At 40.8% G+C, this 17,257-nt stretch overlaps 2 protein-coding genes across 4 annotated transcripts; one reads left to right on the top strand and one right to left on the bottom strand.

Annotated features, from left to right (window-relative positions):
• Nucleotides 1–954: 954 nt before the first annotated feature.
• Nucleotides 955–4,362, top strand: LOC120440145. 2 transcript variants are annotated; one of them, XM_039611937.1, is made up of 4 exons: nucleotides 955–1,646; nucleotides 1,759–1,862; nucleotides 2,058–2,322; nucleotides 4,124–4,362. In XM_039611937.1, the coding sequence occupies exons 1-4, from the start codon at nucleotides 1,605–1,607 to the stop codon at nucleotides 4,331–4,333; spliced, it is 621 nt and encodes a 206-aa protein (XP_039467871.1). In that variant the 5' UTR covers nucleotides 955–1,604; the 3' UTR covers nucleotides 4,334–4,362. The 2 variants fall into 2 exon arrangements, with proteins under 2 accessions (XP_039467871.1, XP_039467870.1); XM_039611936.1 differs by having other exon boundaries at nucleotides 955–1,862.
• A 3,595-nt stretch (nucleotides 4,363–7,957) lies between these two features.
• On the bottom strand, nucleotides 7,958–9,023 carry LOC120440146. 2 transcript variants are annotated; one of them, XM_039611940.1, is made up of 4 exons: nucleotides 8,699–9,023; nucleotides 8,402–8,599; nucleotides 8,251–8,309; nucleotides 7,958–8,061 (listed from the first exon to the last, which is right to left on the bottom strand). In XM_039611940.1, exons 1-4 carry the CDS (start codon nucleotides 8,991–8,993, stop codon nucleotides 8,014–8,016), a joined length of 600 nt encoding a protein of 199 aa, XP_039467874.1. In that variant the 5' UTR covers nucleotides 8,994–9,023; the 3' UTR covers nucleotides 7,958–8,013. The 2 variants fall into 2 exon arrangements, with proteins under 2 accessions (XP_039467874.1, XP_039467873.1); XM_039611939.1 differs by having other exon boundaries at nucleotides 8,007–8,309.
• Nucleotides 9,024–17,257: the final 8,234 nt, after the last annotated feature.

Raw genomic sequence — 17,257 nt, 5'->3', positions numbered from 1 at the left:
TCCTTTTTGAACCAGTTTGTACACGATTCTCTCTCCTCAGTAAATCTGTACAGCACCTGGATACTTACCTGAAGCAATGAAGATCTGTCCCATATGCATTACAGTGTTTACAATAGTCTTTTTGTAGTTGGTAGTACTAAGACATGATCTGTTTGTTAATCAGGATTTCGACTGATGGATTCAATGAGACGAGTCAATCCAGAAGGGGTCGTGATGCGACGGTTATCTATTCAGACTGCAAGGCGTCGTCAGTACAGTGTACCAGCACCAAGTCACCTTTGGCATATCGATGGAAATCATAAACTAATTCGGTCAGTACTTGCATCAGAGGGTGAGCAGCACCAAGTTCCTGGGGGTGCACATCAGTGAGGACCTCTCCTGGACCACCAACACAGCATCACTGGCCAAGAAAGCACAACAGCGCCTCTACTTCCTGCGCAAACTCAAGCGGGCAAGTGCTCCACCACCCATCCTGACCACATTCTACAGAGGAACCATTGAAAGCATCCTTTCCAGCTGCATCACTGTGTGGGGCGGTAGCTGCACTGACTATAACAGAAAAGCTCTACAGCGCATTGTGAGAACAGCTGAGAGGATAGTTGGTGTACCACTCCCCTCCCTGCAAGACATCTACACCACCCGCCTTACCCGCAAAGCCATCACAATTGTCAACGATGCAACCCACCCCGCACTGTCTGTTCAGCCTCCTGCCCTCCGGAAAAAGATACAGAAGTCTCCGCTCCCGCACTACCAGGCTCACCAACAGCTTCATCCACCAGGCTGTGAGACTGCTGAACTCTCTCCCTCCCGGCTCCCAGCCAGCAGAACCACCAGACTGGCAGGAGTATAGGAAGACAGACTGGACCCCCCACACACACACACACACACACACACACACACACACAACAAGGAAACACTCTCCACATTCCTGACTGGAAATGACTACCTCTACATTACAACTGCACACACCTGCTGCTATATATTTTTAGTATTTTCTTTAGCATTATTTATATTACTATTACTGCTGCTACAGTCTTATGCTGCATTAAAACAAAAACACTTACCAACCACAACCTGGGACTACGTCAAGTAGACAAGTACACACAGGGCGCACTGTGGAACACTTTATTATATGTTATGTGTAGGTCCTGTCTTGTTACATCCTGTATGTACCTAAATGTTGTGCAACGTAATTTCAATTCCTTTGTATGGCAAGTACATCTGAAGAGAATTGACAAATAAAACTGACTTTGACTTTGATCACTTTTCCCTACTCCATTTAAGTAACAGGATGCATGTATAAAATTGTAAAATGAAGCCTCGAGTTTGTAAATGTCATCTTAAATGTACTGTCATACAAGGCAATTTACAGGATGAGCTATAGTCATGTCTAAGGCTTTACATATTTAAACATTGGTCTTACATTTTCCTGTAAAGGTAGTATTCTTCTGTAAAAATGTAACTGGGGACATGACAATGTTTTTGTTCTTTTTAATTCTGCCTTGTCAGATGGACATTTGTTGTCCATGGTGGGATAGATGGTTTTTCTAGGTTAATTGTCTACCTTAAAGCTGCCACCAACAACAAAGCTACAACAGTTTTTGATGGTTTCTTGTCAGCAATCAGACAATATGGCATACCGTCCGGTAAGAGGTGTTTACCAAATACAGTATGCCAAAAAACTCTGTATTGGACAGTAGTTATATTCAGATTGTTACTCTCACTGACTCGGATGAAACTTCTCTACTTTTTTTCCAGGTCAGACAAAGGGGGGGAAATGTGAAGGTTGCACATTTCATGGTGCGGACAATGGGGGAGAACAGAAACTCTCACATTACAGGCAGAAGTGTTCACAACCAGCGGTAAGGACAAGTAAATTGATGGCCTGTCTTACATTTTTTTCACACATGCAATTGTAATAAAACAAATGGTTTCCGAGCATAATTGACTGGTTTCACAGCACATTAACACTACACTAATAATTGACTTAGAAGGCTGTTGACGTTGAAATACCTGAAAAACCATAAATGAACAATTTGCCTCACTGTGTCTTATAGCATTGAGCGCCTGTTGAGGGATGTATATGAAAACGTCCTTGACCTTTTCTACACAATCTTCACCCAGCTGGAGATTCAAGGACTGCTCAACCCTGGTGAAGAAATGGACTTGTTTGCACTGCACAGATGCTTTTTGCATCACATTCAACATCATCTTCAGTCATTCCAGGAAGCATGGAATCAGCACGGACTCAGAACAGCAAACAACCATTCACCCCTGCAACTCTGGTTGCTGCACAGAAAGGAGGGACAAGATTTGTCACAGGTACATGACTATTTGATTCGTATTTGTTCTTGTATGTAAAACTCTGCTATTTGTGGTGGAGATGAGTTTATTTCTACTGTTCAAGATAGAGCAGGGCGATATGGCCAAAAATATTTATCACGATATAGATTTGAAAACTTGCGATAACGATATAACTGACGATATAATTGATGCAAGACAAAATATAACTCCACAACTTTACTAGCGCAAAAAAACCCCCATCCATTTATTTTCACTTAAACAAGCAGCTGTTTTTTTTTTTTATATGTATTAAAGCTACATAAAAGTTTAACAGTGCAAATGTAAATTCCTTGGTGAAAGTTTAACCAAAAGGCATTTCCAGTAGAAATGGGCTGACATATCCTGAGCATAACCATGTATAATATCCACTGAAGTTAAAAAGAGGTGCTTTGCAACATGAAACTGCAGTGTGCCAAATAAAAAAGCCAAATATGTATTTTTCAGACCATAAGGTGCACGGGATTATAAGGCACATTAAGCGAAACAAAGCAGTCAGATAAATCAAACTTTATTCAACTCATTCTTCTTGCTTCCTCCACTTCTGTACCATTGATTCATTAATGCTGTATTCTCTCACAGCTGCTCTATTCCCATGTTGTTGCAGTATATTAATGACTAACTTCGTATTGTGGATGGATTATCTCAGTTGTTCTCCTGACTGAAGTTTGGTCCATTTACAGCATCCTGCCATGCGATTGCATTTGTCTCTAACCATCGGGAACCTTCACATTAACTTTTATCGAGTGGAAAAAAGTTATCGTTCATCCTCCAGCTTCACTGTTTATGCTGCTAACATAGCTGTGTTGCTAGCGATCACGTAGCACATCATTATATAGCAGCTAGCCCAACTTCAGTAACCCTACAAACGTCACTGCTGTTTAGTTTTCTGTCTTCATTTATGTTGGAAGTGATAGCAGAGCTGTACGTTTGAATTTTTTCAGAAATCTCTCAGTCAGAACATGCTATGTCATGCTTAGGTGGAAGCTAGCGAGCTAACTTCCTGCTAACTTCTAACTCCGTTAAATGTAATAAATTCTGTTTTCATGGATGCCTGGATGTTATACTTAATTGTTACACCTGGTAAAGCAGCAATGCTGATCGTTTTATTAAGGATGAAAGAATTTAGACAGTTTTTAACTCTCAGTGATGCTCTGTGTTTGTTTGACTTTGGGACCTCAAGTAGACGGAGTTTAGGACCCAGATTACTCCCAGATTTACGAGCACCTTAGTCCGACAAATACGGCAATAACGACGGCCCGCTTGCATGTTCTACAAAAAACTGTGCTTTGTTGTGTATCTGACGGACAAACACCAAACCAGTTCCACATCACTGAAGTTGCAGCATTTTTACAAACCAATTCTGGTTCATCCGTTTCACTCAACATCGGCCATGTGGGTATGAAAACAAAGGCACTGCGCATGCGCGTTTTACCCATATTCTAACGCGATATAACATTGTACCGGTATTACCGTGAACGGTATAATATGGCCCAGCCCTATTCAAGATGGTGTACCAAATATTTCTCCTGTAATTATAAATGTCTCCCAAGCCATTCTTTCCTTTAATCCCATCTGTCAGGTATAGATGGCAATACCTTAAAGAAAGTTAAATTTGTTATACCTGAAGAGAACCAATCCTGACCTAGAATGGGTGAATGAATAATTAGTTGGTCGCCAATGCCTAAGAAACTCACGTAGACAGACTCAATAAGTCCATCTAGGAACAGCTGCAGGAAACACCACTTCAGGTTAGATTTAAGACATGTGCATGGTCTTTCAGGTTGATGAGGATTATGGTGTGGACTGGACAGGACCACATAATCACCGCCCATCAAATGAGATCACCATTCCTGAGATTCAGCTCCCACGTGCACTGAATGAACGAGACCCTGCTGAGCTACCAAACAACAACGTTTCACTCAGTCAAGCTTTGGATGCCTACTGTGAAACTGTTCAGTCACTCAAACTTATGTTTGATAACACACCTTAACTCTTCAAAGTAAGCAGGTGCAATATGTTCACATCCTATTTCTTGCATAACCATACTTCAAAATCACTTGTAGAAAGACGCTATCACATTTAATCAGTTTCTATGTCAGGAGGATTTTTTTTATGTTTCTACATCTATGGCTTTGTAGCTAATACTGACTCAAAACAGCATAACCAATTTCATTTTCAACAAAACAAAACAGTGAGTGGCTATAAAACAGTTTTTTGGGTTTTTTTTACACAGCTGTCACTTTAATGATGTTCATTTCTTGGATGTACAGTACATATCAACTCTGAGCAGATTTAATAAAATGCACACAGAACAGTAGTGTAACATCTTAATGCAAATAATTTTTCCTACAAAATTTTTTTTGTACCAGTAGCGAGTATAAACAAAACATACTGTGTAATTTATAATGTACAGTGAACGACTGATTTTGTTTTCTGAACTTTTTGTCAGTTTATATTAAAAAAAAAAAAAAAAAAAAGCCAGAAATGCTCACCTGTACTGTGCATTTTTCACTTTAAAGTGTATTAAAGGAACTAGAACTCAGTAAATTGTCACTTTCTTTGAACACTGAATACAGTAATCTAATGCAAGAAAGAAAAAATTGTCTTATCTTACCATGTGGTTATGGAATCAATCCTAAACCAGACCAAAACCTGAGTCAGTACAGTTGAGACACACCTCAATGTCCATCAGAAATGACTCATAGGTACAGTAGTGTGCAGGAAGACGTAGAACTTCAAAACAGGTGGAAAACTTTGGGAGACTGCTGTTGACCACTTCCACAGTCATTTCTCTCGGCAAGACTTCCCATCCTGTCCAAAACTTGATGAGGGCTTTTCGTTGTGCACAAGACGCTGCAACGGAACATTGTTTTGAGCTATAATGACATCCTATATTCATTATTTTGAATTTTTTATGGAGAAATACCATAAAAGATGAACACTTACAGAGCACCAGACATTTTTGCCCCACTCAAATTGCTGTTGTAGCTGTTATAGATATTTTTATGGTAACAAAGCTAAAAGTAGTCTACATACAATTATAGTGCAACTGATAATGCCACCGCTCTGTTTTTTTTATGTATTGCATGGAGGCAGTATGGAGCAAATAACAAAACAAAATTATACTATGGTGTACTTTGTTAATGACCCGAGATCACTGGACTGTATGTAATTTACCAAAGTATAATCAGAGAAAACCAATAGCAAAATACCGATAGCAGCAGACTTACCATTTTCAATGAAGGACCGAAGGTAACCTGCCACTCTGCATTTATCCTCAAGAGAGCATTCCTCTTCCTCCTCAGCTTCATCTTCTGTGGCAGGCCACACTATCCTTTCTAGAATAGACTGTATAAAACAGTTCACCTTGGATAAATGTTTCTCTTAAATGCTACTAGATAAAATTAGCTGAATTTGTCATTGTTATAGCTTTACTTATCTTGTAGTCTTAAGAGCGTCAGCAACATTAGGTGTATTTTTTATTAAATGTAACCCAGCTGTTCGACTAGCCCAAGCATACAAAATAGTATATTGATGTTTTGTGTCAACAATTAATGTGCATCCTTCATAAATTAACCAAATACCTTTACTATTCAGATGTTAAAAGATGTGACCTGACTTTACCTCACAACAGGGAGCCGTCTCTGATTCCCTTGGTAAGAAAAGAGGAATGATGTCTGATCTTTCTGCCAGAAGCGGCCATACCATGGTCTCCTTAAGCCCTTTCCTCAGCTGCTTGACTTGACGACTTGTTCGTGTTATGACCTACAACGGTGAGACCAAACCAAAACTGAAGTTGGAGTCCGTAAATTGAGACACACTTTAAATGTTAAATACTTAAAGAACATCCACTGTGCTGGTAAAAGCATTTCAAATGGCCTCCAAAGAGATTTTTTTTTTTAAAATTGTATATGAAAAATGTACTTATTCACATCCGAAGGTTTGATGTGCTTTTCTATTTAAAATGTAAATTTATTGGAGACAGTAAATCAGTACTCACAGCGTGGAATAGCAGACGTTCATACAGCCACTTTCTATTGGTTTGTGTGACACCTGGCAGGTCCCAAGCCAGGGCTAGCTCGAGAACATTTCTTCGTTCCAGTTCTGTTAATTCAGCAGTGCCATCAAGCTAGGACAGAGAAAAAAAATTAGTAGTCAGTAGTAGGTACTGATGGCTATTCAATCTTGTCTCTAAATTCAATATTTAGTGAAATAGTAATTCTTTAAAATAATGGTACAAAAATGCAAACCAGCTGAATAGTGCTGCGGATATCAATATCAGGGCAATCCTCATTCTGAACTGTAGCTGTTTCAGGTGAGCCCCCAAAAAGGACATGGATGATTGCAGGACTTATACCAGACACACACGGTCCACCATGAATAGGGATGGGTACCAGTGTCCGGTGCCATCTGACATAAACGGTAGTAACCAGACCGAAAAGCAGCGCACATTTCAGTGTTTTTTTTTTCCTGAGCCAATTCTAGCCAATCATTTTACGTTTCCGAGGATAGTAGGCGGGGCCAGGTACGTACGTTCTTTTAGAGCAGAGCTACAGGTTAAAAATGCCCAAGGCGAAGCGATCAAAGTCTGGCTGTACTTCACAGCAAAAGATGCAAACTCAGCAGCCTGCAACAAGTGCTTTAAGCTGATACTGTGATACTGTCAAAGGAGGTAACACCTCGAATCTGATGAAACACCTGGCGACGCATAGCGTTGCTTTTTAAAGCCGAGAAATTTGCCGTGTTTGATAGCTTGCTGCGAGACCTCACACCGTGCACATCTACTGCGGGTGTGGTGCCTGTTAGCGGACCCGGAGTTAGCAACATCCCCCCAAAAGAGTAGAGTCCTGGCCCCTAGCCCTGCCAGCGTAGCAGAAATGATGAGGATGATGATGGCAGCAGCAGCCGTTCTTCTCTGCGTGAGTAGCTTCATGTTGTTCGTGTGTAATTAACGTTGAGTAGGCTAACCACATTATTACATTAATGCATGTAAGGTGAACTAGCAAACACCGTCGTAGTTACATGCGGCTGTCTTCTTGTTTGATGGCAGATACTCCCTTCACCCTGGCCAAAAAGGCTAAAATGACCAAAGAAAAAGTGGAAAACAGTTAAACATGAGAGATTTTTGGACAAAGTTTGTGTTTTTTTCCATTGTTTAAGCACTGCTTCCAGCCAAGAGTGAGACCATATATGCCCTATAGCTGCAGAAAAGGCTAACATTGTTATCTTTTTACAAAAAAAACAGCTGAACATGAGAGGTTTTTGGACCAATTTTGTGTTCTCCATTCTTTAAGCACCGGCTTGAGCACCGTTTAAGCACCGGCACCGTTTCAAAAGTACCGGTTTGGCACCGGTATCGGATAAAACCTAAACGATACCCATCCCTAACCATGAATGAATGAATGTCCCATTATTCTTCCTAAGATCAAACATAATAAATTCACTTAGCCTAACATTGCACGGGGGTAAAAACAAACAGTTTTGTAACTGTATTCAATCTATTTTTCATCTTTATGGTTAGTTAGGATAATGTAACACAAGTAATGCCATTTCCTTTAGTGCTGCACATGTATTATTTTAAATTACTCTTCGTCTTATTTCTGTACATAATTTTCTTACCTGCCACCAAAAACATGTCACTCTCAAGCAAGGTCTGAGAAGTGGATGGAGTCAAGTGTTCTGGCTCACCGTCAAACAGTCTTGTAAGATCTGTGTTCCCTGAAAAGAGTACAGCTAGGTTATGTTGCGTATGAGAAATCCAGGCAGTAATTTTAACACAATTAACTCATTTACATAACAAACACATTTTCTTTACATGATGAAATATTCTCTTATTTAATCCACTATACATGTGCCCAGTCTAAATATAACATACATATCAAAATTCAAATGCAAACCAGACTGTACTAGAGAAACTGCCTTTGAGAAGAAGAATCTCTTCACCCCTTCTCCAACAGCAACATCCCCTAAAAAGGAAGAAGAAAAAAAACAAAACTTGTGAAGTTTCGGATTAGTCAGTCCCTGGATTTCTATTGTTTTCCCAATACAGAAACAATACCTTCCAGTTTGCAGCTGACAGGCCCCGCCCACTCTACCTTTGGGGCTTTGTAGAGGGAGATAAGTGACCTCTGTTGACCCACAATACTTTCCCGCAAGTCCATTTGCAGGACTACTGCCTTTCTGGTCTCATACTTTGAAAGTAACTCGGACTTGTAGAGCCAGGCTGCTCTGGTTGCATCTTGTTCACATTTCCACTCTGAAAGGTACACATTTGTATGGATCAATCAAAAGAAATAAAATATATGTAATTTTTGCCATTTGTCTGGTATGTTCCTAACTTAATTCCTGTCACTACCTGGTTTTTCCCCTAGAAGTGACTTTTCGTCATCTTGATGAGATGCATTTTCCTGCACTACCATATCACCTGACGATTGCTCTGCTCTTGCTGAATTTATGGTGGAGTCCAAGATGATACCATCTGGTTCCTCTACCCCGCAGGACAGATTCCAGGCATCACTGTTGCTACAGGATGGGACCTCTGACCTTGCTGTTGCACTACGAGTCTGCCTAGCCTGACTTTCAGTAACAGACTGAGGTTCAGCACCACTCAATGAACTGTGAGAGGGACTGGCAGAGGTTTCAACATCCATCACCAATATATAAAGTGGACTTACTTAGTTTCCACACTGTATACTAAAATATACAGAAAATCAAAGATGTTCCCTACCTTGTGCATTTAGTGATGTGGTTTTTCATTTTATTTAAAGGAATGTTAATGTCACAATTCAGGCATTTTGTGGGGGGTCCTTGTTGCTGGAGGGTTGTCAGGCTTTACAGACAATATGGAGAAAAAAATAAAAATATACATATATATATATATATATATATATACACACACACACACACAATTGGTGCATGCTGTGATAAAAAATATTTTGACAGTTCTGCAATTGCATTTGTCAACATGTGAGCAGCAGAAACAAATTGTAAACACAAAATGACATATCTCCTTCTAAACCTTTTCTAACAGTTGCTTACATACACATTCAGAACCATTATTACTCATATGCAGTCATGTTTCTAACCAGCTGACAGCTAAACTGATTTGACACATAGTTGAGCTTCGCTAGCCATTTGAACTAGTTTATTAATACATGCAAATAACATATTCTGACCCTAGTCATTACTCACGTCTTCCAGATCAATACTTTTCTGCAGTGGCCTTATATAGATCAAAGCTTGTCCAATTCCACTCAATGGACTGCGGAGATATCGCACTGTATATCCAGTGTCTGGGCTTGGGATTGTGCGCAGGTTACGGCTTCGTGTTGTACCCGAGATTCTCAGCGGTTCAAACCCTCCTGTGTCTTTTAGCTGAGGGAAGGTATCCTCAATCTTCGCCTTGACCACTTCTGGGTCATCATCCCTTCCTGTAAAACACATTACTTACTGTACATTACAACAAAAATGGTACATATAAGAGTAAAAAGGTAGTTAAACTAAATCTTGAAATATTAACAAATGACATGTAGCATCACCTTGGAATGAAATCCATTTCTCTCCAAGTCCAGCTGCTGATAGGTCAAATTTGACTGCTTTAGCTGGCACTGTGTCTGACATGGTCATGTAAACAGAAGAAGGTGTGTGTGTAAATGGAGCAGCATGCTTTCTTGGAAGATTGCGGGGTCAGAGATGAAAGTGGCGCTGAGGAAGGCCTCGCTCTGTAAGGGGCAAACAGTCTTGCGACTTCAGCTTTAAAAAGGGAAAAACAATATTAAAAAAAATTCTAAAAGCTTAGATTAATTGCTACTTAATTTGCAAGCATTTTACCCGCTTACAAAATCACTACATTGAACTAAAATTGCTTTCTTTAGATTACTTGACTTCCGTATTAGCAGAGAAGACACTTTAAAACAGTCATGATTAACTATTACCTACAACAATGTAAATAGTGACAGACATTAACCCAGAAGACGATTATCTTCTCTTACCTAATTTATTGATTCTTTGCTATGATAAAAACAGTATAAAAAATCTGTGACTGAACTGATTAAAAAGCTAATTTTTGGCAGACAGACAGAATAACAAAGCAGTAATAACATCGTTACCCTGAACAGCGTTTGGTGGAGTGGAGCTAGCTGTGATAGCGTTAGCATTTGTTAACGTTAACACTGTGCTGTTTTGATGAGAACTTGGACCACGGACCGCTTCATCTCCAGTACGCTGCTGCAACACTCAGACTGAGGTGAAGACGTACAATCTAAGCGGTTAGCAACTTCTCTGAGTAACTCAGAAACGGGCTTGTCTCCTGCAGCCATGCCCTTCACAAGCATTGATACACCTGTAACGTTATTCGCGTGTTTTACATTTGTCGGTGCCTTAACTTTATTTCGAGCTGCATACTGCCGCCGTCTGCGTGGGAGACGCTTAACAACCGATATATGGAGCGACTGCCTCTCTCGCTCCTGCTGCTACTTCAATCATGAAACTGATCAATGATCAGCTGATCGGCTTTTCTGTCGCGAGTCCGTCTCTCTTCTTTGTTTTTGGCCCACTTTGCACCAGAAAGAGGAAACCAGCGGCTGAACAACAGCAGCACGTTTAAGCTTGATAAGCTGTTGTTAGAATGTATTTAATATTACTTTCTACACCAGGATCCTTTTCTACGTAGCTGACGGCTGGTAACTGTGCAGGGGCGGATCTAGCAAAGTGTAGCCAAATATAGGGCATGAACAGGGAAAAGGGGCACAAAGACATACTTTTCTTTTATTCTCATTTAAAATGTCTAGCTTTTAATAAATAATTATCTGAATCTTACACCCAAAGTTTTAATCTGATGTAAAATGTATAGAAGTCCATTACTGTATATAGTAACTGTTAAGTCCAATATACCCAGTAAGCTATAGTACTTTTAAAGTACAAATTAAAGTTGATTACGTCAATTAAGCATCATGAGGTGGAGGGTGGGGGGGTGGTTCCCTATTTTTTTTCTTTGCTGGGAGTTTGCAACCCTATTAGTTAGGTTGCTTAATATTTCTGCTAAATACTCTTTAAAATACCAGAATAGGGAGGATGGAGCAGGTTTAAGTTTATTAGATTGATCAGTGTTGCTGAACTATGAAATACTTTGGCTGCAGTGTAGTTTTTACATACAGGTATAACAGAATAGCTTTAGTGTTGTTGTTTATTTAAACTTGAGTATGAACTTATACAAAATGCAGCAAGATATTAAAAAAAATGTTTTATTGATTAAAAAACACACTATATCGGATTCATATCGGTATCGGCAGAGATCCAAATTTATGATATCGGTATCGGACATAAAAAAGTGGTATCGTGCCATCTCTAGTCCAAACAGCCCGTCGCCCCCTGTCTGAGTGCTATTTCCATCGTGTCACAGGTTTGTTTCCCGGGGGAACGTGTCAGCCCGTCTGTTTCTATAGTAAGCCCTTCACTATTCTCAGTCTGCCTCCCTATTGGTCAGCCCGTGGGGATACCGGCTTAGTGACAGATTTCATAATGACACTATAATGTTGCATTTATTGAGACAATAGAAGAAAAGACGCAGATGTGGGAGGTGGGCTTCAAATGGGCTTTCCACAGCTGGAAAATAGTTTGTGTGTGTGTGTGGGTGCTCCTGGACTTGTGTGCTTTGTTTGTTTGTGTCCTTATTTTCTGTCACCTGGAGTCTGATTGCTATTTTGTCAGGTCCCCAGCCTCCGTGTGCATCCGTCTGGCCACACAACAAAGCTCGCATCACTTTCTTTCTCCATCTGTCTCTCTCTGCTCGGGCTCGCAGGTTCCTGCAAGTCTCTTGAGTCTCTCTCCACCTCTGCAAGTCTCTCATTCTGTCTCTTTCCATTTTCCCCAAAGGTGTGCTTCCACCACAGGAACCTTCCCAGAGGAATAAGAACATTTGGAGGAGCTTAGTTTGACAATGACAAGAAAGGTGAAAGGTTCTGATTAAAGTGAATAACAGCTTTAAAGCTGCTCACATGCAACCCAGCCTACTTCCCATGAATGCGTGTATTGTCTCCGCATTGTGGCAGCATATACATGAATGTGGCGCTGATTTAATGTAGTTAGCAACATGGCCGCTCCAGGTAGCTAATGACTAAAACGCTTTTGTGAAGCTCCAAGACTTTGGGCTAGCCTCCCCAATGTATTTTATTTCAGACAGATTTAGTGTGTGTGTGTGTGTGTGTGTGTGTCTTAAAGTAATTCATCATTATTAGAGATTTTTTGGACTTATTCTTCTTTAGGCAATATTCAGTTTTATTTATAATCAAACAGTCATCTCAAGGTGCATTATATTGTAAGTAAAGATGCTACAACCCCTATGAACAAGAACTTGGTAACAGCAAGAAGGAAAAATTCCTTTTAACAGGAAACCTCCAGCAGAACCAGGATCCTGCAAGCAGCCTTCTGCCGTGACCGGTTGGAGGTGAGGGGATGAATACATGCTGTGGAAGAGAGCCAGAGATGAATAATACCAGTACCAGCAGTAAGTGAATATTTCCAAAGGTGTCCATCTTATGTGGAGCTGATGAATCAGCGTTGTCAGTGCAGAGTGGGTCACACTGGTTCTGCTGGACCAACATGTAGTTTGAGGTTTGTGCCACAGCTGCCCTAAATTAACAGCACTGGTAAAATAATATTTGAATGTTAATCCAATCAAAATTACATTATTCATGCAAAAATATAATTATGGTTTTTATCCATGAATATTTAAATTTTCAGTTTTACAGAAAAAGCTGAAAAAATTAAAACACATTAATAGTATTATTTGATTAAGATGCCAAATTACAGTTATTTACACGAACAGAAAAATGAGTTTTCGAGGTTGAATGTTATGCTTGATTAATTTCTGACTTTAGTTCAGTTTGCATATAAAAACACAATTAATTAATTTTCTGAAATGATTTCTGGTTTCTTAAAGCACTTTCTACTAAAACTCTTCTTTACACACACATACAGTTTCTTGCCCAAGGATGCTTCCACATGTGGACTGGAGGAGCTGGCGACTGATCCAAGGTCATAGGTGACCAGCAACGACCTCTGTGGCCGTGGTCGTTGCTGGTCACCTGGGGGGTCAGCAGGTCACAGCAGTTAGAACCTGATGGAGCTTCTGCACAAGCCAATATATTTTTTCCCAATATATTGGCTTTAAAAAGAACTTTCCATTGTTACATTTAAACGTTTAACCATTTGATTGAACTTGTATGAAAATAAATATATGTGTGCTGTGTATAACTGTATAAGTATAACCTGCATACACCACATGAACATGAAAAGCGAGAGCACGTTCCAGGACGGCGAACGTGCTCTGTGCCTCCCTGCATGTGTGACTTCATCAAACACTTGTCACTCGCAGCCTTTTGCTGTTTTGATCATGTCACACACTCTGGCACGTCTGTCAGCACCCAGAAATAACCCCCGTGTCTTTCTGTCTTTTTCTATTATGAGCACGTCTCGATGTGACACTTGGCATTCTGCAGCAAAAGCTCTATTAAGATGCTATAAAGCCATTAAAGTGACATTAAAATGAGACCTCATGCACTGAAGATCGAATGTAAATCAGACGTTTTCAGGTTTAAGTGCCTCCGTGCAGCTGTTGCAGCCTCAGTAATGGAAGTCGTGGAGGTTTGAGCTTCTTTGCCGACTCTCTGGACAGTCTCTGCTCCCACACACGCTGAAAAACATCCAAAGTGAGTTTGATACGGCCGACTCTAAACTATAAGAGGCGTGAGGCAGTTATATTACAGAGACAATTTCCCAGCTGTCTGTTTGCTGTATTGGTTGCTGTTGGACCGCCTGTCAGCTGTTCACTTAGAGCCGCTGACCGTCTGCAGGTAGCACCGTGATGGCGTCGCAGGCTTTTTTTCTCTTCCAATATGGACTCTGAATTCTTCCTTCCTCTGCTAAAGTGGGAGATCCCTCTGTGGGGGATGAGATGAGACAGGCAGGTGAGTGTGTGTTTGCATCCTGTTTGATTGGTTCTTGACTCTTTGACTGGCTGACACTGTGTGTGTGATATTGTTTGGTTGGATGTGTGGGCGATTATGTGCTTATGATGATTTCTCCTCCTTCATTGCTGCTTGAATGTCTGCCCCTCTTTAAAGTTTATGTTCATGAGTGAAGATGTAGCCAAAGCACATTTCAGTGCACAGCATGCTGCATGCAAAGTGATGCTGAGCAGTAAAACATGAATGCTGGGTTCACAGGCCTGTGCTACGAAGAAGGATTTGGGTGTTAATGAGGAAACGTCAGGTTTAACCCCGCGTGACATCGCCTCTCTCCTCCACACCTAAACTGATCCAGAGCAGGCTACATTGTAGGTAAAAGAACAGAAAACCCAGTAAGAGCCCTCATACTCGGGGTACAGGAAGCGACGAGCACTCTTAGCAGCACATTTATTCCCAAATGATTTTTTCTTAAATAAGCTCTGATATAGTGACACATTCCTCCAACAAAGCCTCTAAATCTTCGACATGGTGACCTTTGAGCGTAAACTAAGACTACTTAATGCTTTAAATTCTGTTTTTAATATTTCTTCTTTATTTACTGCCAGGCAGTTTAACACCAGCAGGATCGCAGCTGAATGAATAAAACTGTCCTGTGCACATTAAACGAATTCATCGGTTGGAATAAACAACTGTAATTCTGTGTCAGGTCGTCCCATGTCTGAGTGATGGAGCAGTGACGCTGACCCGTTATCTTTCACAGTCAGCATGTGCGGCGCATCTGGAAAGTATTCACGGCGCTTCACTGGCTCCACGTTTTGACACGTTACAGCCAAAATGGGTTCGATTCGATTTCAACCCACAGCAAAGTCAAACCATAACAACAAAGTGAAAACAGTTTGCTTGAAATTCTTGCAAATTTATTTAAAAAAACAAAAGTAAAAGCATAACATGTAAGTTCTGTAAGTATTCACGGCCTTTGCGACACTTTGTGGAAACACCCTGGCAGCAGCTTAAACCTCAGGTCTTTCTTGACTATGATGCTACAGGTTTAGCGCACCTCCTGTTCTTCTTCGCAGAACCTCTCAGGCTCCATCAGGCTGGAAGGGCAGCATCAGTGCAGCCTTTTTTTAAATCAACCCAGAGACATTCAAGTCTCAGCTCTGGCTGGGCACAGAGTTGTCCTGAAGCCACTCCTTCATTTTCTTGGCTGTGTGCTTACCTCAAGGTCCAGGTCCAGAAGTGCAGAGAACGCTGGAGCATTACTGCATCATCTTTTCCTCAATCCTGACTGCTCTCCCAGTTCCTGCTTCTGAAAAACATTCCCACAGCATGATGCTGCCACCACCGTGCTTCACTGTGGGGATGATGTTGACCAGGTGATGAGTGGCGCCTGGGTTCCTCCAAACGTGACGCTTGGCATTTAGGCCAAAGGTTCAATCTTTTTTTCATCAGACCACGAGAATTTTGCTCTCTGATGGTCTGAGAGTCCTGCAGCACTCCAGGATTGGTGGTCCTTCCAGAAGGCTCTCCTGTCTCCACAGAGCAACACTGGAGCTCTGTCGGAGTGACCACCCAAGCAGTTAGTCGTGGCAAAAGCTGTGAATACGTATGTACGTGTTTTAGTTTTGATGTTACTTTTGCCTAAAAAATTGAATCCATTTTGGAATAAGGCTGTAACGTGACAAAATGTGGAACAAGTGAAGCGCTGTGAATACTTGGTATGCAGCTTTTGTCCAGTCTTACTGACCACAGTGCTCGCAGCGCACTCACTGTGCGCTAACTGCATACATACAGTTCAGCCAATTATGCTGCAGACTCCGCCTCTTTCATATGAACACAGCTGTAGATGAATTAAACTGATATCCACCTTCATGTGATCCCTCAGCCTGACTGCTAACGTTAGAATAAAGTAAATATATCAAAGATTTGTTGAACTTCTTTTGTAATGCAAAAGTTTAAGTTTAATTTAATGATGGTAATTGTTCTTTATTTTACCCAAATGTGTGGTATTTCTTCTATATAAACCATTTTTAGGTTGTTTTTGAGACTGACTGAAAGTGAGGCCATAAATGTAAAGACAGAGTATGTGTGGAGGTGAGGTCTCACTAAAAGGAGTCTCAGTGTTTCTGGTGTGACTGCAGAACATTTAAAATGATTCATGTAAACATGTCGAGAGTCTGTCGTGGGTGACGGGGGGAACTGGCTGTCTGCAAAATGGTTTTTTAACACAGTTCACGGTAGAGATGCAGAGTGTAAAGTGCTCCGCATCATCACTGATGGGCTTTCGCACAAAACATTTTTAGTCCACAGAGCGAGTGCACCGAGCCACATGTTAATATGTTAGCCTTTGATATGAATGATGCAGGCAGCAGGAGTGTAAAAATGCACCATTCGTCAATCTGCACAGCTAGCTAGCAATCATAAAAACTACTCACAGAGTTGTCGTATGCAGAATACATATTTCATGTGACATGCGACCCTAAGAGTGGGTGGTGGAGTGGGTTGGCTAAGATGTACAGGTCTGGGGGATCGGTGACCTGTGCAGATCTCCTGCAGCAGGAAGCTCGACTCATTCCCCTGATGCGTGACTCCTCGTGTCCCAGGATCTCCACAGGTGAGGTGGGGAGTGACAAAACGTCACATTAACAGGAAATTTGGCAGAATAACCCAAAATTGTTTTTTAAATGTAAAGCACGAGAAAATCAAATTTAAAGCACTGATTTTGTTCCATTATTTATGTCCTGCAGTGGCTTCTTTTTCATTGGTTTTATTCTATATATGTCTACAGCTGGATAAACACTGGTTAACCGGGACAGGATCCTGTGATATTTTCAGACTAGATTTTCTGTTAAATTCCATAAATTTACAAAGATTTATAGAAAGCTAAAGACTACAAAGAAATTCAAGACACTGGATCATGAAGCTCCTGACTGGTGACATCACTGGTT

This window comes from Oreochromis aureus, linkage group 5, assembly GCF_013358895.1.
Source record: "Oreochromis aureus strain Israel breed Guangdong linkage group 5, ZZ_aureus, whole genome shotgun sequence".
Taxonomy (NCBI): Eukaryota; Metazoa; Chordata; class Actinopteri; order Cichliformes; family Cichlidae; genus Oreochromis; species Oreochromis aureus.
The sequence above is the reverse complement of the archived record's forward strand: the minus strand, read 5'-3'. Positions and strand labels throughout refer to the sequence as shown.